The 24229-nt window shown below is 37.2% G+C and overlaps 1 protein-coding gene across 3 annotated transcripts in view; it reads right to left on the reverse strand.

Annotated features, from left to right (window-relative positions):
• Nucleotides 1-8652: 8652 nt before the first annotated feature.
• The window catches only part of LOC109109548 (MAGUK p55 subfamily member 7), a 105826-nt gene continuing 90249 nt past the window's right edge, over nucleotides 8653-24229 (reverse strand). For all 3 annotated transcript variants that reach the window (XM_042767602.1, XM_042767603.1, XM_042767601.1), the window contains 5 exons: nucleotides 24029-24109; nucleotides 20869-20962; nucleotides 18057-18165; nucleotides 15017-15160; nucleotides 8653-10960 (listed from right to left, as the gene is read on the reverse strand). In XM_042767602.1, coding sequence (XP_042623536.1) covers nucleotides 10781-10960; nucleotides 15017-15160; nucleotides 18057-18165; nucleotides 20869-20962; nucleotides 24029-24109 — 608 coding nt within the window. In that variant the 3' untranslated portion in view covers nucleotides 8653-10780. The remainder of the gene's footprint in view (nucleotides 10961-15016; nucleotides 15161-18056; nucleotides 18166-20868; nucleotides 20963-24028; nucleotides 24110-24229) is intronic.

Consider the following 24229-nt stretch of genomic DNA (forward strand, 5'->3'; position numbering starts at 1 on the left):
TAATTATTATTTTTTAATATTAATGTAAAAACTTACGAATACATTATTAAAATAAAAAAAATCTTGTTAAAAACTCTATAGCTAGAATATTTTTCTTGTGCAAAAATGTATGACTTGTGTAAAATATGAAAGTTTGTGGTCAAATTATCCATTATGCTCATATATTGATAGCTGATATGGAAGGTAATTATGAAAAGTAGGGTAATTATGAAAAAATTTAAAATATGTATTAAAAAAAACATATTTTGACGTTTAAAAAAAAAATCACATTGTGAGATATAAAAATCACAACTGGAAGATATAAAGCTGCAATTAAGTCATGATTACCTTTTTCTTTATTTTACTTTGAGGCATACAGTATAATCATATTAGCCAAGATTTTAAATAAAAATTTACATAATTGACAAAAACAAATGCAAAAACAGTGGAATTGAGTGAAAATTTTGCTTTCTAGAGAGTTCTGCGGGCACAGATTCCATGTGGCTTTTATGACTAGAAGTCTTTTATTTTCCCTTCACTCAGATCAGATAGTGATATGTGCAACATCTGCCTCTTAAGCGCTAATTAGACGTGACCGCTCTCGCATGCAGTTCACAGCACCTTACTTTCGAGAGGGATTTCTACACATAGGCCAGGATTTAGTGCTTTAGTGGTTCCAGGCTCTCGTCAGGGGCAAAAGACTCTTTTATGTTGTGTTTGCGCTGATGGTGTGTTACATGAGTCATCTTACTGTATGTATGTATGACATGCTTTAAATGTTCTGAGCTGATGACAAGCTGTTAGGGTTAAATATTGCTATGGGGAGGTTCATACACCCTTGAGATGTGAACATACCACAGTGTTAAGGAGAGAGACCGGGTCACGCAGACACATAAAGCTTACAGCAACAGTATTAGTGAATGTGTTTTAGTGTGCAATACATCAGCTTGTGAAGGCTGAACAGAATCAGAATGCATCATTTTTATCCTGTTTAATAAAGACAATAAATTATAAGTAAGTATAAAAGAAATACAATAAATGAATACACTGCTGTTCAAATGTTTGGGGTTGGTATTTTTTTTAAAGAAGTCTTTTTTGCTCACCAAGTATTTTTTTGATTATGCATTTAAAAAAACACTGCAATATTGTGAAATAATATTACAATTAAAAATAACTTTTCTATTTTTTATATACATTTCAAAATGTAATTATTTCTTTGATTACAAAGTTGAATTTAACCATTACTCCAGTTGTCAGTGTCACATGATGCTTTAGACATCATTCTAATATGTTCAAAAAACATTTCTTATTATGATCAATGTTGAAAACAGTTGTGTTGCTTACCAAATTTTATAGAAATTGGGATACGTTTTTGAGGATTCTTTTATGAATAGAAAGGTAATAATTTGCATGAAATAGAAATGTTTAGAACTATTTTTTTGTAATGTCATCATCTCTAATTATAATTAGAACGTGTCTTAACTCATTTTGTGCTTGGTCATTAATGGAAATGAGCAGGCTGTGTGTTCTTTAATTTGCACAAATGTTTGCACGCTTGATGAGACTGTAGGACTGGGTTTTCTCAGCTTGAGTGAGAAGATAATGTGATTCAAGATTGGTCTCCAGACTAAAATCCACACTCTCATTAGATACAGTGTTCACCGTCTGAGACTGTCTATCCTCAAACTCTGACATGGCATCGCTGAAGGAAACTGTGACAGTCGCAATCATTGCCAACCAAAAAATATTCCCCCGCAGGTTACTGTATGTGCACGCATACAGACTGACACACTCAGCAAGCTTATGCACAAACTTGTGATTAAGCAGGCTCCTCAGTTTTGACATAACACACACTTTGCCTAAATTGGCCACTGTGTACTTATAGGGTTAGTTTTTGGCCAAGGCGAGTGTGTGTGTTTATTCACCAGTGTGTCTTCGCTGACTTAGCTCTTAGTCAGTGACCGGTATACAGTATGTTGGACTATCTTTCATAACTACCTTTCTTTAAAATATTTATATCATGAATCAGATTAATCAATAAGACCACATTCTTCCTTTTTCGTTCTTCTTCTGATTAGTCAGGACTGTACACTATCAGTAAGTTACAACCACTCAGCTCTTTGAGAACTATGAGAGTGGTTGTTCTGGTCATGTAATTAGTATAATGTTAGGACTGAAGGGGCTCCACTGAGAGCCGTAAGGGAAACTTTAAGAAAACAGGGGTTGACTTTTCTTAGTAGCCAAGGAGTTACCCCGACATTCTCAAGACTCGGCCAAATTGTTCTGCAAACACTGCCGATACATTCCCTAAACATTTCCAATGATTTCCCTAAACAGTCCATGCGTAGCTGTAGAAGTAAATGCGTTCCATCAGTCCGTCTTTACACTGTCAGTGGTCACTCTGCATATTGTCTACGTATTGTCAGTATAATGCCTCAAAATTACTCATTTGTTCCTGTTGCCATTATGCTTTTAGCAGAGAGGGTCTTGAACTGAGTTTCAACTCTGCATACATCAGTTGGATTGCAACACCACTCAAATTAAGTAAATTAACCTTTGACCTCCAAACTGCTTTTAGATTGTATGATTATGCATATCGTGGTGACATCACTGTTAAACATTAAATTCACATCTACATATCTATTACCTTCACTGGGGTGAAACGCTCTGACGTCTCGTTGTTCTCATTTTGATTAAGATGAGCAGTTCAAGGTTATGCAGACCTGCAAGAGTCTACATCTCAGACGTGAAGTAATGCACAGTTAATACAAGAGAAAGCCCATTCTTCACTTCTGTACCCAATCCACCACCCTTTGTCTTGTATATCTTTCCTCTTTGGCTCTTGTTACCCTTTTCTCTGTCTTTCTAAGGTCAGATGAGAAAACCAGAGCCGACTATGTGAGCCAAAGCAGACAAACAGCATGAGGGCAAAGTATTAACAAGTCAGACAGTAAAGTGTCACATCACAAGAACTTATGTGTTCAAATCCAGCCAGGAAGGGGACAGAAAGAGGAGATATGTCCTGTTGTGAGTGATAATGCTTGAATTATGGGTCAAAGCGGAGAAGAAGAAAGTGTGGAGAGATTAAAGCTTGGGAATAGTGAGAATCTAAGCACGAGAGCGATTGCTTCTCCCTCCAGAGTGTCTTTTTGGATGAATATCAAACTTTAGTCGTAGTAGAGAGACCCCCTAACCCCAGTGACCCACCTACACGTCCACCTCCACTTCTACTCTGTGCAACTCATCCAGTCCAGTGAAGAATACTAATGCTTACACCACATCCCCAGGAGAGAGGGGTCAGGATCAGGAAGAAGGGGCCAGACAACCTCACACTGGCCTGAGTATTTCAGGAGGGGGCCCCGTCGTCAGGATCCAGGGAAAATGTTTGAAAGAGTTATTGGAAGCTTAATGGTGGACATATTGTAGTCAAGCGACTGTGGTATAGTTTGTTCATACTCTTTACTTGTCAGTTGTATTTAGGCTTCAGAATTCATGAAAGTTGTCTTCATTTGTGAAGATTATCATGATGAACAAAACATGTATGAATCATAAACTTCTGTCGGTCACAGAGCTTATTTCCTGCAATAATCCAAAAGCCAATGGAAAAATCTTGTAATTTTGTCAAGGGAACCAGGGTGATGCTAACCTCAGGGTTGGCCTACAAAAATACGTCATCACAGCAGCACTCTACAGAGATTTATGTAGAGGAGAGCCATGAAAAGTTGGATAAAAGAAGCAGGCCTCTTAGGGCTTTGCTGAATGGTTCACTTTAAAACAAAGTGGAAAATGGAGCTTTCATTTTAGCCATGCTCTTCTGACTCCCCCACCTTCATATTGAGTCACGATGTGGTTCAGAGAAGCTTAAGATGATTTCATTCTGGAGAGGGCATGGAGAGCGGAAAGATAATGTATGTAATATTCAATCAACATCATTGACTTAATCAGTAACATATAGTGAATATAACTGTCTGCAAGAGAGCTGTGGTGGGAAAGAACAGAACAAGAGGGAGAGACTGACTGAAATGGGGAATGTGGCACTTTCATTTAAAGATTCAACATGTGTCAGAGGTAATGGTCGTGTTCCTCTCTGGGGCTGCTTGATTATTAATGACAGTGTGGCAGAAACCTAATCTGACTACATGCTTTCCTGTCTGCTCTGCTCTAAGCTGTGGGAGCACACCAAACAGGCTGATGCAAGACTGAAAGCGTAAAAAGAAACACGCACAAAGTGTCTGTCAAACATACTGAACACTGATTCTTCATCTGATACACTCAAGTTGGTGCAAGCAGAAGCGTCATGCCTTTATGCACACCCTCAGTCATTTCTGAGACAAGTGGATTTTAAATGAAACTTCCAAAAACATTACTGTAGATAAATATAAATAAATATCACACACGCACACCATTGTGTTGTTCAAAGTTAAGCAGCTGTTAGCTGTGTTAACCAAGATGCCAACTTATATAAAAAAATTGCATGATCACTGATACCGAAATTGACTGCCAACTGAGTTTGACAATAAAGATTTTTACATTGTCACAAAAAATCAATTTCAAATAAATGCTGTTTAAAAAAAAAAAAAAACAACAACAAAAAAAAACTATTTATCAAAGAATCCTGAAAAAAGCACAACTGTTTAAATATTTTAATAATAAAAATAAGAAGTTTCTTAAGCACCAAATCAGAATTTTTTCCAAGGGATCATGTGACTTTTATTTTTAATGTTACTGCAAACTACAGAAAATGCATTGTTGAAAAATGACATTTTAAAATATATTACAGTAGAAATAAATACAGCCTTGGTGAGCACAATAGACGAAAAAATTCCACCGATCCCAAACTTGAATAATAATAGAACTTGAATAACAGTAGTGTGTGTGTGTGTGTGTGTGTGTGTGTGTATATATATACAGTGTATATACATACATATACATACACACATACATACATATACACATACACATACATACATACATACATATACGTACACACATACATATACGTACACATATATATATACACACACACACACACACATATATATATATATATATACACACATATATATATACATACATACACATATATACATACATATACACATATATATACACATCATATATATATATATATACATACATACATATACATACATACATACATATATATATATATATATATATATATATATATAGTGTGTGTGTGTGTATACAGTGCCCTCCATAAGTATTGGAACAGTAATGACAAAATTGTTCTGTCTGCTGTGGAGTCAAGTAATCTGCAACTATGTTTAAAAGATGAATACGACACAAAACGAAAGAAAGTCACATTTTTATTATTGATTCAACACATTAAATATTGCTGAATAAACATATTGATCTTGATTCAACACATTGTTTAGTTTTACCAGCTAAGAAGATCAGCACTTTAGAGCTTCATCTCCTATGTGATGTGAGCATAAGTATTAGGACAGTTGACTCACAGGTTTTTCAAGTGTTCAGCTGTGTCCTGTTGCATTAATTGTTCTGATATTAAAAGCAGGAAATGTGTTGTATCAGTTATAGCCATTGCTTCTGCACTCTGAGTCTTGCATTCGATGATGACACACACAAACCAGGATGAAGACCAGGGAGCTGACTTTGAGAGAAAAGCAAGCAATTTGGATGCTAAAAGAAAAGAGAAACTGTCTGTTGATGACAGACAAATCAGAAAAGCTGTGAAAAAGAACCCTAAAATAAGTGTCTGGAAAATCACCAACAACCTCCAGAAAGCTGGAGTGATGCTCTGACAATCTACTGTCTGCAGAAAGCTTTGACTCAGAATTATAGAGGCTACACAGCAAGACGCTAACCTCTGATCAGTGCAAACATAGAAAGGCAAGATTAGAGTTTGCATAAAAAGCATGAAGGTGAGCCAGTGGAATTTTGGAACAGTTTTATGGACACTGTTAAGTGGTGGGAAAGCAAATGTGTGTAGAAAAAAAAGGGGAACTGCAAATGATCCTAAGCATACAACCTCATCTGTGAAGCATGGTAGAGGTGGTGTCATAGCAAGCCTCTGGAAAAGGCTCTCTCAACTTTAGAAATAGATAAATTAATGATGGTGATAGCAGAATGAATGCAGAAGTGTACAAAAACATCTAGGCTACCAATGTTCAAGAAAATGCCACAAGACTCATCAGAAAATGCTTCATATTGTAACAGGACTAGCTCTATCAAGGAGTTTATCAGCCAGTCTCTAGATTGAAATCCTATTGAACATTAATTTCACCAGCTAAAGAGGAGACTAAAAGGCAGAAACTCCCCAAACCAAGCAGCAAGTTGAAAATGGCTGTATTAAAAGCATTTCAATGGATGAAACCAAGAGTCTGGTGATGTCTGTGGGTGGCAGACTCGCTGCTGTGACTGCATGCAAGGGATTTGCAACTAAATATTAGCTTTTAAACTTTTACAGTTGCTTTAAGTTCAATTATCCCAAAACTTCAGATTAGGGAATGAAACTCTTAAAGTACTGTCCTGTTTACTTGGTAAAACATTAATGTGTTGAAACGGCTAATTATAAAATGTGACATTCTGTAATTCTGTCTCATATTCATCTTTTAATCATATTTGCAGATGTGTTGACTCCACAGCAGACAAAGCAATTGTGTCATTACTGTTCCAATACTTATGGAGGGCACTGTGTGTGTGTGTGTGTGTGTGTGTGTGTGTGTGTGTGTGTGTGTATAAAGGCGCTCATTCCTCCCTCTTCCTGAGAGCGTCTTGCTTACTTTTTACACACAACCTTTCCTAATGAAACAGACCGTCATTCATCCACACTGTTCACACGGTTTAACTAAGAACGAAAAGCCAAGACTGGCACCATCACAAGAGCCCTGGGAACTCTGAGAGAATCCCGAGAACCTCTGACACATGGAGAAAACAAACAAAAATGAATGTAACTAAATTAATCTCCATAAAGACGAAATGAATAGAGAACAGAAAAAAACTAAGAGGGGCTGCTGGACTTTACACCCCAGGATCTGACTCAAAGAGATCAGGAGGTGTGCTAAGTGAGCAAGGCACACAATGGTTAAAGCCTCAGACAGACAAGTGCTAAGGAGCGGCGGCACCAGTGCTGATTAAGTTTAAAGTAGACGGTCTGTCTTTTCCCCCAGTGGCCCGACTCGCTCTCTCATTTCCTCGTTTTACTTCTGCCAAACCTGCTGAGCTCTGTCCTGGCTGTAAGTGGCGAGGGCTTTCTGACAGGCCTGTTGCGACCAAGATGGTAATCAGAGGAGGTTGGTATAATGGTCTCTACCTGACACACACAAACACATCCTTATTATTATTACAACAGTATTACGACATCTCAACATTCCCACGCTTCACCAGATCAGCAGTCCTGTGACACACTTCCTGTGTTTGACAGTTTAAAGGAAAAGAAGTGAGGGAGAAATGGATGGAAAAGAGAGTAAGGATGTGCTCAAGCATGTTTTAACAATGACATTTTGCGCTCTTTTCTTGTTCCAATTTTTTTCGTTCTTGCTTTTATTCTTAATTTAATTCAGTCATCATTTACTCACCTTACTCGTCGTTACAAATCCATATGACTTAATTTTTAAGGAACAATTTTAATTTAAATGTACTGTTTGCTCTTTATTTACTTAAATTTAAATAAATGGGAACTTAATATTACACTTTAAAAAGGACACAAAAGCACAATAAAAGCATAAAAAGGGTCCATATCGCTCTATAATGCAAGTCTGTGAGAAACATAAAATTTAAAGGCACAGTTAAAATGGAAATAAAAAAGGCAACATTTATTCATTCTCATGTTATTCCCAACCATGACTTGGTGTACTTTCTTGGGCTGATCAAAAAAATACATTTTGAGAAAAGTTGGTAATCAAACAAACTACAGTTTTATGGAGGCGGGGTATGTTCTTTATGTTTTACAGAAGAAAGTTATATAGACTTGGAATGACATGAAGGCGAGTAAATGACGACAATTTTCATTTTTTTAATGAACTATCCATTTAAATCATTATTCACTTAATACCTTCTCCTTCAGTGAGTAGGTTACTGCTGTGTAACAGTGAGTCATTGAGCTTGTGAACTGGATTTTCAATTAAAAAAATACATTTCTTTAGAACACTTGGTAAACAGTGCACAAATCATACAGACCACTCTTATGGTTATTTATTGGTCAATTTTGGAGCCAAGATAAACTTAAAAATATATATATATTTTACATCTTTTGCATTTCACAGAAGTGAGTGAGTAATTCAGGTGAACTCTCCCTTTACTAATGCTAAGAACAAGGGGAAAACACAAAGGAATTAGTGACACATGAAGTGCGCTTCTAACAATCTTGAAAATCATTGTTACCTCCTCCTGGCCAGCTACACTCAAACCCTGTTCATCTTCCTGTCTCATGTCATCTATCCCTTTCATCAGAGCTGGAGGATTATGGGTCGCTGTGCTGGCTGCTGGTTTGTTTTGGCATTTCATCAGACAATGAGATCTCAGTAGTGAGCCAGTCCTGAGCGATGAGTCTGTCCCACTGGCCCTTTGTGTCTGAAGACCTGAAAATGCTGATGTGAATAAACTATTAAAGGACACACTGGTTATTAATTATGGGACTAGGAACACCTCTCTCATCACAACCCTGTTGAATAAGAAGTGTACAGAACATAACTGATTGCCATATTTAATTATGTTTTATAACAGAACAGGTTGTAAACTCATGATCATCAACAGAACAAAACAATACAGATACATAAATTGTTGTTCAGATGAGGCTTCCACAAAATTCATCTGAGACCACTTGGCAGAGGACAGACAACCAGATATAGAGGTATATTACTAAAATACAGGATTCAATATTCACTTTGCATATTTCATTTAAGAAAGACTTTGAAGCTTGACAAAAGTTTTGAAACTGTTTTGTATAGTTAAGTATGGAAAAAAAACAGAAATATATGAAAAAAAACAAGGCAAGGACAAAACTAACAGTGAATCAAATCAACAAACATCAGTGCACCTTGATTTTGATTTGTATTTAAGTGGACCATGGGACTAAACTAAATGCAGTAACAGCACAGAGTGAGAGACTGACACTGCTTGACTGTAAACCAATGTTCTAAAAGAACTAAATGACAAGAAAAGCATGCATTTAGTGACGTATCTTTATCCCTTTAATGTCTGAAAAGACCTGAACCAGTTCACCCAATAAATGATGATTCTGTCAACATTTACGCACCTTTATGTTGTTACTAGCGATGCGCCAGTTCATTTTTTTTTAACAATAATACAGAAAAAGAAAAGTTAAATTTGTCATTTACTCAAAAACTGAAAATAAAGTTTGGGTAAATAAATTTGGGTAACTTCAGGGTGTAATGTTTTCAGACGATAAATTAAAGCAGTCGTAGTCTTAGGCAATGAGCCACCTCTTGATATTTCAAACTAATTTTACATTCTGCTACTTTAAGCTTTTTTTTTCTCACATTGTCCAAATTGCTGACATGTTTACTCTGCTGTACTTTTCCACATTATGTGCACAAAACAGACGGTCAAACTGCATCATCTGAGAAGCGCTAATTTAATGTCATTAATTCTATCAAGACTGTTTACGATAGAACCATTTTTTTCCGTTGTGGCCAAATAAAGGTTGCTGAAATTTCAGAGCATCACTAGTAGTTACAAACCCATTAAGTTGGAGGAGGTCTGTCGAGCACCAAAAATAATCAAGTACCATTAGTCTGCATGACCTATATTCAAGCTATAGAATAGAACTGAATTATGACAGAATTTTCATTTTTGAGTGAACTAATCTTGTGTGAAATGCCTTGTAACATTTGAGGTTACCATTTCACATCAATTTCAATGAGATTCAATTGTGGAAGTGCTGCTGTTAGACTTCCAAGACTCTTGACTAATCAGCTCAGACTGAGTAGATTCCCTCGAATGTTCTTTCCAAATGCCTGCCCTCAACAACACCTAGTCCTTGTGGACTGGGCATTAAAGCAAATCGGAAAATGGAAGGAAAAGGGGATAGAGGAAAACGAGAGATGCAACTGAAAGAAAGCAGTAAGCTTCTGCACACATCGGATTATACTGTACATTAATAAAAGCTCTGTCTACAGGGACCCTGAGGCTTCGATCAGCCAAGAGCACTTACTAAAAAGGCTAAATAAATCCTCACAGCTCTGAATTTGATTTAAAAATCTCAATAGGGAATGGGCTAAAAAAGTAAAAGTCCAAAAAATATCAAAATATATTAATTTTCTATTTAAATAAAATCACTTTGGGCCCATTGAACATCACATGACCCCCCCCCCCCCCCCCACCCATGTATATGGTTAATGCTGTGCTTATTAAACTAGCTGCAGAGTAACAGGCCAATGGAGTACAGTGTGCTAAGTTCTGAACTACAAAAATGTGTACTTGGAGCACAGAAAAAAAAATATCCATCACTTAGGTTTCTATAGACTATTGTTAAAAATACACCAAGGAGTGGTCAACACCACCAGACCACTTGATTGGCAGTCTGAAACACTATCTCAGCGGCGGCTAAACAATCAGACGTTTGCTGACTTTCTGAGTGTAATTACACCCGTTCAGCTATATCCACCACGACAAAACAAAAATGAATCTATAGGCTTCCACTTTAGTCTCTGATAATAGATAAACCACTTCAGATGTGTCAAGACCATAACCATCTACAGCCAAAAATAAAAATACACAATAAAATGAAATCTTTCACAGTACTTCAAGTCCTTCCCTTAGTACTTGTTCCTTCTGTCCTGTTTTGTGCCACCACTCAGGGATGAGTCCAGCTGACGGGCACCCAGTGAGCTTCTGTCTCCACTTTTCTGAGCGCCTGCTTGAGCTCGTTGAAGGCAATCGTGAGGTCATCATTCACGATGACCTTTTCAAAGAGGTGACCGTACTGGTTTTCCATCATCTGAGCAGCACTGATCATCTCCTGGAAGTCCTCCTCCTAAACAACAAACACATTCAGTCAAAGTTCGTTTTAAAGACATGAAATATCCCCCTCCAAAAGTCCAAAACACTTTCCCACAGTATTCTGAAAACCAGCTTCCAAAAAGGACTTTCATAGATGCCCTCAAAATCGACTTAATTAAAAACTATTCTTTTTTTGTTTACAATAAAACTGCTTTAGATGCAGAAATACAAAAATATCTTCATGTGATAAAAGATAAAACTATAAACTGATATTTAATGTTCTACAGAGGTGGTGCACAGTTAAAGTTATAGTTTGAGGTCTGGATCTCCAGTGGTTTTGATTATAGGAAAAGTGGAGAGAATAAACAGACCACAATTTTATACCCTGGCATTGGCGCTTAAACGCCCAACAAAACGATCAACAGTCATTATTCATTAAATATTTTTACCAATCAAAAAAAAAAAAAAACTGACCGCTGAAAAACTGTAAAAATACAACAGGCTAAAATCAGACTTACTTTACAACAAGCACATCAACCTCCTACCACTAAGTACTCTTTTCATGACATTGCAGTCTTGGTACAGGCTAGTTATGGACTTTCTAACATGGCCTTTGACCTTTCTGGGGTTGTGGGTCCTAAATAAATGTTTATGTGGGCAATCTTGGCATTTGGTGCCAGTATCAAAGAACATGGCAGGGTTTGAGTGGCTTTACCAATATAGACTTAACTTTTACAACACATAAACATGGGACCCATACTGAGAGCGATATGATGCTATAAAACATATTGCCACTCTAAATTAGAAGCTTTTGGCCAGATTTAAAAAGTTTTAAATTGTGCCGGGAAGCTATTAAGCACATAGAAAGTATGGAAATGTTGAAATTTGGCATTAGTGGACAAGACAGTGGCAAGCTTAGCAAAGCCATGGTGCATGGCCATTGTTAGACGCCAACTTCCCCTCCCACTCTCTGTTGAAGCCTTCCCACCTCTTCCCTGTCCTTCTTTCTTCATTTCTCAAGAGTTGAGATTTAGTCAACATTTCAGTTTCATTTGGGTCACAGAGCTGCTGGCATTCTGAAAATTACAGCAGTCTCTCAATCTGACAGTTATTGGCAGAACGCATCAAAAGTCACAGTTCATTGACCAAGACATGGCTTTAATAAAGCTCTGGTTCAACGTGGTGGATTAGCTTGTGTTTGGCCCAAGGTCTGAACATATTTTTTCGTCATTCTGTCATCAAATATAAACCTCATGCTAATTGAGGTATAACAGATGTTGTGCCTCCAGGGGAGTGCTATTACCAAATCTGATCAGTTTCAAGGGTTTAAATCCATTTTTCCTCTGCATTTCTTTCCGATTGTTTATTTCCCAAAGGCTCTAATGCACGTTCTCACTCAACGTATGGGTCTTCCCTCCTCAATAGAAGAGTTTCTTGAGTACTAAGCTCCCTTCACAGTCTGCTTATCTCTCAATCCTTGCCAGAAAATAATTTTTTATTGGATCATATAAAGTGCACCTGCCCTTATCATTAAACCAGTTCAAAAAGGACATCTCTGGGTCGTCAAGAGGTCCCTGTTTTTATATTCCTAAAGTAAAGGCACTTCATCTGTGGACTTGGCTGACTTTCACCGAGCACAGGACAAAAAAGTAAAAATCCAAAAAACAACAACAACAACAACAAAAAAAACATACTCCAATTTTAGCTTGTTTCCATTCCTCATTATGACGATTTAATACCAGACGATGAAACCCTCTACTCTTCCACCTCTGATGACATTTCTATGAAACTTTTTTTTGCTACTCCTAAAAAGAGAATGAGTGATAGTTTGATATTTTACACATTAATGTTATACAAGCAATACTAAAAGGGAGAACAATAGAGTGGAAGACTGGATTCACAGAAACAAAGGGATGCCTGTTTTCTTGCACAGAGCCGACAGCTCTCATATTCATGGCTCTAACAGACGCAGCGTCTCTCTGGGAAATAAATACTAAGTCCTGGATAAAATATGTCTGTGACATTTCATCAAACACATTTTTCTTACGTGCCTATAATAGGCTGAATCTGGGTGCTTTTAACACTGTCAGGGTCTATAATTTATTTTTGCTAAGTTTTGCCAGCAAAGGTGGCTTTTTTCCTCCCTTACTAGTGCCCAAAGTGACCTGCTGAAAGCAGGCAGACGTTGCTGTGGATTGTGTGGACAGCCTTTGGTACAGTTGCTCTTACAACAGAGATAGCCAGGGCAACATTCCCACTGACAATAGCATAATTCTTGAGTTTTTGGGGAATTTAAAACTTTGGGGAGTATGGCGTAGTCTAATAATCACACATTCAGTGGTTTGAATTAAGATGACCAGCATCTATTCAGTTTTTGAAAAGTTGTTGAAATAATGTGTATTAGGGCTGCTCAATATGTCAAAATAAAATGGATATCAGGATATGGCTTAACACGATGGCAAATCACGAAGGCTGTGATTTAATTTAATAAATGAGTGCTGCCGACATCAAGAGTAAAGTGGCACGGTTCATTAACAAGCAAGCAGCTCATTATACAGACATTCAGCGTCTCAAAGTTGAGCTGCATGTGTGTGCATATATTTCTTGTTGGCAAAGCATGAAAATAAATGCTCGATAGTTTAATGTTTGAAAATGAGGAAATTAAGACAAACTAATAAAAATGCAATTTTATTATTATTATTATCATTACTGTTAGATTAAATGCTCTTTACTTTACAGTACAACAGTACTCTTGCAACATATTTCTTATACTGTTCTTGAAAGTCATATGTAGTCATATTGAAAATAATCATATTCCACCCTCAAAAACAGTGGGAACAATGCCTCTGAAAGCTCAAGTGGACAGAAATCTTTTTAATAAAACTGATTACTGAAAGAGGTTTCAGTTGATTCCTGTAAAGGATACCAAAGTGCAAACATCTAAATATTTTTCTATGTTTTTTTTGTATGCATATACACTCCCAAACAAAACCACCACCATCAAAATTCTTCCCAAATATAGCTATTCAACTCATCTGGTGAAAATTCTTTATCAATATCAATTCTTTATATCAATACATACAGCAGAAAAAATAAAATAAAAATCAATGTTTGTGTGTCGCACCACAGCCTAGATGAACTCAGACAGACAATATTGTGGGTGCATGTGTGTCTGAAGCCATTTATGTTTTAGCAGCTGCTTCTTTAAAATCATAATGGATAAACAGACCAAACCTGCTGTGAGAAAATGATTAGCAGCCAGTATAGGAATTCCTGTGAAAAACTGCCATGAGCTACTATTGCTGATCTGTGTTGTGAAAAAGACGAAAAAGAGTACATATAGCGTTTGGTCACTTGCTGGGTCAATTGTTTGACAGGTGAGCACATGTTTTGAACTACTAACTGCATTTGACACAGAATGTCTCTGCAGTAACAATCGGCATCAAGCCTTCTCGGCGTGTGGTGGAGTCGGGTTCCTGGGGTCACTTATGCTGTAGCAAGCACGCGTGGCCCTGGTGCAGACTCACAGCAAGATACACAGGCATGAGCTGAACTCTGGGAAAGTCATTAGATACCCTGCATATTCAATCCACATCTCACACACACACACACATAGCGCTAACTAACGGCAGGACTGGGTAAGTGTCTGGTGTACGTGTTAATTGATTGCATGTGTTTTCTTTGAGTGCAGTCATACAGGTGTAGTGTGAGTTCACGGGTCTCATATCAGATTGCCGCTCAGGGGACCGGTTACACAAACACATACACACACATGAGATGCGCACGCACACACGCACGCACGCACACACACACACACACACACACACACACACGTTTAAGCACTAACTCAGGATATGTTTGGTATGTCCAAGCGGAAAATGACTATAATAAATGATGTGATTGTTGCTAGGAAGTGATGAAATCTATGTCTTATTTCACCAAGAACTATGTGAGATAGTGGAATAAAAATTCAGTGAACATGACCTAAAACCCACAACAACCTACTGAGAGAGAAAAGAGATCACATCAAGAATGAGAGAGGATGACAGGTGGACAGATTGAAGTCAAAGCTGTGTGTGGTGTGTATTACCGAGAAGGGTTTGGACGAGTTCTTATCGTCTTTGCCTGAGATGACTTTTGCGTTCTTCCTGGTCTCTCTTAAACGCTCGATGGATGGAGGCTTCACAAACACCACATAGGGCTTAAACTCGGCTGTGCGAAGATGCTTTAGCGTCTGATGGAGAAAGAATGAGGAAAAAAAGGGAGCAGGGTGAACCACAGTCATTAAAGCAGCATCACTCATGTCATCATGATTTAATTTGACACTGATACTTCTGTACATTATTACTGTTAGTCACAGTTACATTTTGACAGAAAACAGAGCAGCTGATTCACACTGAGCTCAACTGATCTGACTCCATGAGTGAAAATAAAGCACTTTGGTCAGACACATTACACTTCAGGTAGTCGAGATCTTGAGGAAATCTTCAAAACAATCAGACCACTGAACTTTACCACATTTTTCATTTGGAGATTTTTCAAATGACTGAATTAATCATAGGCTCTAAAGCATATTGTAACATTTTGCAGCATTTTTCCACAATAGTTATGATCTAGTTTGGAAAATCAATATTTCCACCCTTTTTCTAGCCCTATAATTAAGAAGGTTTTTGCCGCTGTACATTTAAAGGGATCATTCATTTAAAATGTAAACATGTCAATGTCATTTACAGTTCCAAACGAAAGCAAAAAGTGGCCAAGGGCTGTTCAGCTCCAAAATGTAAAAACCGCAACATAAAATTATCACAAATGTAGTCCACACTGTTTTGAAGTAATATGATACAGCATATTTAAATTGGTCGTTGTTGTATTTAAGATCATTGCCATATCATCTTTAACTTGAAACAATTCTTAATTTTGTATTTACATAACTCTTATATTCTTAAAATATTTTTAAAATTGTACGTTTTTCTGGTTCCATCTTGCAAAACAAGTCTGAACTGAGACTGGGGAGCTATACTGGAAATTATTAGTAAATTCAGTCTCCTCATCATACAAAGCTATCATAAGGCTTCATAAGTATAAGAATATAATGCATTTAATAAGAACAGTGTATAAAATGTATAGGCCAAACTTAGTACTTACTGTAAAACTCTCCAGGTATTACAGACTTACCACTAGAGCTGTGTATCGGCAGCAAAGTCATGTTACGATACATATCCTGATACAGGTCTACATTAAATTGCAACTCAGCAGAATTTAGTATAACAGTCGTTATTAAACACTGCATATAGGGCCATTTCTAACTATAGGCAGAGCAGGCAATTGACCCTTTAGAATTATGAAGGACCTCCAAAACTCAACCACTGTATAACAATATAGCCTAGGTTTCATGTTTGCATTGGGCATTCTCCACCAGGTACATTCTGATTGTTTGCATCTTGTTTTTAAGCCCATAAATAATAATGTACTCGTTCTAAAAATTTTATATTGGTAATGTACTCATTCTAATATGTTAATAAAATCATCTTTACATTGCTGGTACATTGCCAATTAACACACTACATTTAAGAAAAAGAATCACTTAAAAATTAGAAGTGTTCTGAGCTATTGTGCCGTCTTCACTGTACCTCATGCACACTCATTCAGACAGTCACTCACACAAATCTTGCTGCAAGTGCACACATACATTCAGCAGAAACTTCTCAGTGCTGCCCTGCAATTTTTATCAATTAAAATAGAATCAGAATCAGAAAGAGCTTCTTTGCCAGGTATGTTTATACAAACGAGGAATTTGTTTTGGTGACAGAAGCTTCCATAGCACACAGCTAAATTATCTTTCTCAGCAAGGAGTTGGTAACATCACATGTTTTTGAAGCAATTAAATCCACAGCTTTACCGTTAATAGAGAAATGTGTCAAAACGGAGGTAATTCATACATACACGATCTCTCTCTTTCAGAGCACGTGCACATGCCAGGTTGACAAAAAAAAAAAAAGTAACACACTTTGCAGATATTCCCATAAACTGCAAGCTCTATTTGAGGGATTATGTCTCTTTATATCAGGAAACCGCAGGTATGTTCCTCTAGTGGCCAGATTAAACCCTGTTGCAGCCTATATTATATTCTATTCATTAATTTTCCACTCCATTTTAAATGTGGTTCTGTATTTAAATTAAGCGCAGTCCACTGCTGCGCATGTGCTGCTGAATTAACATAGAAGCAGCTATATCAATACCGATATGGATAAGTTAAATTTAAGACTTTTAAAGACCACCTTATATTACATACGTTATAAGTATGTGTGATATTTACTGTGCTTAATGTAAAAAGAAAAAAGATTGCTGTTAAAAATGCTATTTATTATTACGAAATACAGTGAACTTTTCATATCAGGAGACAAAAACCCATACGAAATATCCTCATGTAAGCACCACATCACCGAAATGATTTATTTTGATGCAATATTATCATCAGTGTTCTATCAACCTATACATACTTTTTACAACTTTTTAATATTTACCCAAGGATGTTATTCACCTTTATAAATAACAATATTTCTTTACCTTATTAAATACATGCATCATCTTTCAAGTCAAATTCTTACAATTGATCAAGAATTTCAATATACACTGAGGCTGTTACCAATCAAATTAAATTTACACTGCAAAATTACAACTGCAATAAATAATGTTATGAGATTTATGTACTCACTACTCCTAGAGAGAAGCCAGGCTTAGACTAAAAAAAATAAGATGAGGCAGAGGTAACGGTGGTCTTTCGCTGGCTTCACTGGGGACACTGAGTTCTGTGAAAACTCAACCAACTAAATCATTTTTCTCTGCACTACTCTCTCACACTTACACAAAGCCTGAGGAAATCTTCAAATGTGGGACAATTAGTAGAGATAACATGAATCTCCTGCCTGACCTGAAGACCAAAAGGAAAAGTGCAAACTCACAAACACACACCACACTGATCTCAGAAAAGATCCACGAGGAATAGTGTGGAATGTCACACCTGTGAAAGGGGGGAAAGTAAATCTGGAACAGAGACTGAAGAATGGAGTGACGCAGAGGGAGGTAAAATTAAGAGGTAGAATGTATATTTGAGGAATGGAGTTACTCACATGTGGCTGTACATCTAGAAGGCACACCTTGTTCTTGGACAGGACTGAACGTACAGAGTCGAAGCTCGTCCCATAGTAGTTTCCCTTATACTCTCCATGTTCAATGAATCTGAGGCATAGGAAAAGACAGAAAGAACAGGAGAGGTTTGATGTAATGATTGATGGCTCTAAATGCAAAAGCAATGCCCATGAGTCTACATGACACTATCCTAGAATATAAAGCGAAGCCAATGGACAGGATAATGACAGGAAACTCATAACCTATTATTTACTTCCAGCCTGTCTTGATGCTTTCCATGTAAAAAGCTGCTTAGACATGTACAGTGTGTTCACCATCACTCGCATTCTTCTCCACATGGCAATTCTAGACAGTCTGACACAAGGCTCTTTTATATAATCTTCTGTGTTACAGTTTAAATCAGTAACACCTGTTTCCTCACGGCACAGGCAGGTTTGAATGCCAAAAGCAAGAGTAAGTGGACTTCCCGAGAAGACAAAGACAAACAAACACTTTTCCACGGTTTAATCTGCCTCTCGTTCAATCCGATCATTTGAATTTTTTTTTCTGATCAGCGTCACAGAATGGTGTGTATTTTTAGGACATTTGTATTAGCAAGAAATGTGGAAGGATATGGAAAGTATTCCAGAAGAACGAAAAGAGCACGGTGTCGTAATATTTTATTAATATTTGGTTATGCAACACAGGCCACTAAAATCACCACTACTGAAACTGGTGAAATGTTCTTTATACTGTATGTACAGGCTTCTTTATTTTTCCCTAAATATCAATCCAAATGTGTTTGAAGTGAAAACTATAAACATGCTCACACTTTTGGGCCCACAGTGTCTAACAGCAACCTGTGATTGGGTGATCATTTTTAGAAGCTAACGTGACTCCCTGCCACTTTTCTCCTGTTAGACATGTTTTAAAAGTCTGTACACTCTGTCATTGAAAGCAATTTGATGGTGAGTCAAGTTGATTTAGTTGGGTGCTAAGAGGTGGTTTGCTGGTGTTAATGTGACATGTAGGGTTACCCGGAATTCCCAAAGTGACTAAACTTTAATTTGAAGGCAGATGTGCCCAAACAGGACTTATGTGCCGAGGTGTTTGTTGTCATGATGCAGTGCATGTTTTGGATGGCGGGGTGGAGGCTGCTTCTGTGGTTTTTGGGATCATTTAAACAACTGTTTTTAGCGCTGAGTAGGGTTTTCCTTGGGAACAAGAATGTCATGTTTCCACATGAGAATGTCTGTTTTCTCACTGGAAGGCAGAATAATGAACAGCGGGAACAATATATCTGTCTGGTTTACAATGTTCCTAGAAATGTATTCATACTGGTTTCATATGGTTTTCAAAAGCATTTTCAGAAAATTGAAAGACTTTAAAATGTCATGAGGTGTAACCAATTAAAATATAATAATGTATTTTCATATGTTGGTTCCACATGGTTTTTCCTTAACATTTTCATTCATTGCTTTAATATAGTTTTCAATATCGGTAATACCATTTTCAAGAAAAGTTCAAATTTAATGACTTTAAAAATGTCATATGGTGTAACCAATCAAAATATAATTTCCTTGAATTTCGAACACATGTGAGTGTACAAATCTTAGTCATTATGAAAAAATACAAATATTTTTCCCAATGTAAACAGTTCTTTTGTTTATTTAAAAGTATATTAACATTTTACAAAAACATTTTTTCCTAAGTAATAAAATATTATGCCAACTACGTAATAAGGACTTATTTTTAATGAAATTATTATAATAAAATATTAATTAATAAAAAATACAATTAATTAATTATTACTGAAAATTACAATAAAAAATATTGATAATATAAGTCTTTGTATCTGTGAGCTACACGTTTAATGTATTTTTAAATAAATTAATAGGTCCAGACAGATTTTAAAAAAATGGAAGAGAAAATGCTGACAGAAGGGGAAAAAATTGTCTTTCCAGCCCTGTTGCAGTCCCTTGTGCCCACCTGCTCGATCTTGATAATTGTGGTTTACTTATTTTGATGTTCATTTCACCACAGAACAAGCCACGGCTTGTTTTTTCCACCAAAAGGCAGTTAAAATGCCTGGTTTGCTGGCGAGGTGACATTCTATACGCATTCCTGTTGTGCTGTTTTATCCTCTGATGAGGGGCTGCAGAAAAACATCCATCACCAGGCCATCCATACAAATCTGAGTTTACGAACCACTGGGTAAAAGGAGTCTGATCCCCCCTCTCTCGCGCACACACACAGAAACAGACCACCTGTCAACACCCTCTCACTCTCGCTTACAGAGAAGGGATCTGAGCCCACATCATGCTGCTACACAAGAAGCACACACTCGCACACACAATTTGCTTGGAGGAAATGGAGTGGAAAAATGAAAGAATAGTGGGCAGCCGAAAGGCAGAGCTGGTGAATGTTTGCCATAGCGTCTGAGAGAGACGACATCAGTGAAAACTGTTGAGCAGTGTTTTGACTGGGGTGCTGATTTACTTAAGTTCAGTCAGGGCTCCGGACGATGTGTTGAATACTAACTGGCCACGGAGGCTCCGTCTCTCAGATTTATATCTCTTCCACTGTGGAGTGTTTGTGTCAGGGTTACGGTTGACATAATTACAATCCTGAGAATAAAGGAAGCGGTCCACTAAACTTCAATGATTAATACTGACTATGTGATCTCCACGGTAAACTTTCATAACCCCAGTCCAAATCACAGCAGTAATGTTCATACGCTTGTTCCAAATAATACACACTAGAGTGTTTCAATCTAAGCGAGCCTAAGAAAGATTGTGTTGGAGGGTAACTTACTTGCTGTTCTGAATATCTGCCTCAAAAAGGTATTTGGAGATAAAATGATATTCCACGCCATCACTTTCCTGATGTCTCTTCGATCGAGAGGTATCTGTGAAAGATAAGGCAAGGTGAAGAGAAAAGCCATTTTAATTGTTGGAAATCTTACATGTGAGCAGAGGTTTTTCTCAGATGGTTTTGTGTAGTTTCACACTTAATGATCAAATAGAATATGATGCATGACTTTTAAACACCTGACATCATGCACTTGTCGACTTTGTAAATGGTTACACAGAAAAACTGTACTATATGTTTTAAAATCACCTCATAAAACTGACTTGGCAAGACTGTAAATCTGGGTAAAAGTTGTAGTGTATTCCAGCTTTTACAAAACACAAGCCACAACTGTAGAACATCCACATAAGCAGAGAAATTAAGCTCTAGTACAGCTTCAGAAAACTTCATTGAACTACACCGGTCACACTATACAGTATTTTTTACATGCAGGCTCACAAGATCAGTGAGTTACAGTACAGGAGGTGATTTACAGACAATACATTTTCACACAGCCAGTAAAAATAGGTATTCAAGTAAAAGCTCAATCATAGGAATTTAACAATCAATACTGGGATTATTCAAAGAACGTGGTTATAAAGATTACAATCAATCGGAAAAACAATATTTTTACCCAGCCTAAAGTGGCATTAGATACTGTGTCCCTGACTGAAAGACAACAGTGGATTCCCAGCAGGGTTTTCCTCAGCACAGTGGTGGAATAAGTTAATGGTTGAAGGTGATTCAAGAAGAACATGTGAAGAAATGTTCATTACAGACATTTCCCTGATTAAAGGGAGTTTCCCATGGGCACTTTATTTCCCACTTACTTTTATTTAAAGTAAACCACCTCTCCAAGGTCTTGGCTCACCTCACCACGAGGCTCCTCAAGGGCAGTGTGAGTGTAACGCTGCTCGTAAAGCCCCAGGAGCACATTGTACAGTACCAGCACTGAGTTTACTCTGTCCCTCATTAGCCCCGTTCAGCTGCTTATAAACTCCTGTCTTTAAATCAGATGGCGCGTGCCAGTCCAGCCAGCATGGCTCCGCCGGGTACAGCCAGGGTCAGAGTTTACCGTGCAGAGAGACACAGCGGTGTGTTTAACGAGTGTCGGGGAGGTCAAAGGTCACTGTAGAACACACCTCCGACAAATCGTCTGCAAGCCGCCAGCAGCTCCAAAACAAACTATTAAACTTTATCACCATTCCAACTCACCGTCTTCCAAGTTTTTTCTTCCCTGATTTTTTCCTTCTGCTTTTTCAAGGCCTCTACTGAATGGTCTCTATTGCTCTATCTATTTATCATGACATGTACGGGTAAATTTCCTGTATTTTTTATAATAAATAAACCCATTACAGGTCAGATTTTTTTTTTTTTTTTACATTTTTTTTTTTTTATAAACTAATACTTTCATTCAGCAAGAATAAATTAAATTAATCAAAAGTGATGGTAAAGGGTACCAACATTTATAATATTAAAAAAAAAAAAAATAAATAAATAAATAAATGCTGTTCTTTGAACTTTCTATTCAAAGAATCCTGATAAAAGGGTATCATGGTTTTTCACAAAAATCTTAATCAGAACAATCATTCTAAACTGTAATAATAATAAAACATGTTTCTTGAGCACCAAATCAGGATATTAGAATAATTTTTGAATGACCATGACACTTATTATTTTTTCAATATTACTGCATGTTGTATTTTTGATCAAATAAATGCAGCCTTGGTAAGCATCAGAGCAAAAAAAAAAAACAGCTACAGACAAAAACTTTACAGTCCTCAAACTTTTGAGCAGTGGACCGCCGACTGTCTAATTTTTTTCCTCATTTAGTTTGTAGGTGGACACCTATTCCTAGAGAGAGAGAGAGAGAGAGAAAGAGAAAGAGAGAGAGAGAGCGAGAGAGAAAGTATGGTTTGGGTGGGATAGGAGTAAATTATTAGTTGCCCTCAACTCATAACAAATTCGATGAAGAGGCATCCCCCTCTCATGATGACAGCCCACCACAGACATAAGATAACATGTTATTATACCTCCAACTGCTGGTGCTCACAAAACAAAGAAAAAAAAGCTATTCCCTTGCACTGCTGAAAGAAATAGAATATATTTCATCCGGCATTAGCTCTGTGGCATAGGAAATGTTTTTGGTGTGGCAAAAGAATTAGAATTTCATTCTAAGATCATGGAAAATAGCAGTAAAGGCTGGAAAGGAGGCGAAATGTTCAAGTGCTCCAAACTACTCATATTCTACAATCTCACAAGTGTTGCTGCCACAACTGGTTTGCATTTTAAAAGATCCAGTTGGAAACGAGAAGCAATTGTTCACGTTGGTCTTCTTTAGAGAATTTAAAGAAAGATATATGTTTAATCAGTCCATTTTAACAAGGAACGTCAGAGCTGGCAGGATTGAAATAAAAGGGGAAAGATGACAAAAAAGCACTTTCAAAATAGTCACTTTCCAAGAATCCATTCTTTTAATATAAATGCTCTGTAAGGTCTGAGGGAAGCCGGCTACATAATACAGACTAATGCAGGGGTCACATTTGTGAGCAATTAGGCAGAATTAAGGCAAAATTCTTTGGATGGGATTTTAATACCAGTGGCATTTTAAAGTGTCAGAGCCTGAATCAGACACATCTATTAAAGCCAAACTCGAATGTAACAAACATCCCACTGTTATATCAACAGTCATGGGTTTTCTGGCCACTGTCTCCAACTCCTTCAAACTTTCAAGCTCTGGCTCTCACTTTCCTGCCACTAAATATGCATTTTCTCCACAGTGTCAGCCTGCTTAAATACATAAATCGCAGGCTTATTTATATGTCTAAAAATATCTGCTCTGGTCTACTTCCCTGGATCATGTGTTTCTGGATGCTGTAGGGAGTGAAGGGTAGAGACATTCATGGGCTCTGCTGCTGGGGACAGAGGAATGTGTCAAGTAGAGCTGTGACAGTCTGATGAGGTGAGAGAGTCATTGTCACAAAGGTAACTGTGCCCGACCCCTTAAACCCCCCCCCCCCCCAAAAAAAAGGAGTACGACTAAAAATAAATCAGTCTCATACTTTGTCGCATATGCATATACGCACACAAACACACACACACACACACACACAAAAGGACTTACGTGGGATGGTGACACTAAAATGTTGTGGATCGGATATCAACAATTTCCTTTTGAGCTCATTCAAACCAACACCAGTAGGACCTAGATAAGAAAACAGAGAGACACAGAAACAAACCCCATTAATATCTTCTTTTTATTATTATTTCTTCTATTGTATTATTTCTATTTTTGTAAAAAAAAAAAAAAAAAAAAAAAAAAAAA

Source organism: Cyprinus carpio, chromosome A12, assembly GCF_018340385.1.
Source record: "Cyprinus carpio isolate SPL01 chromosome A12, ASM1834038v1, whole genome shotgun sequence".
NCBI classification, from domain to species: Eukaryota; Metazoa; Chordata; class Actinopteri; order Cypriniformes; family Cyprinidae; genus Cyprinus; species Cyprinus carpio.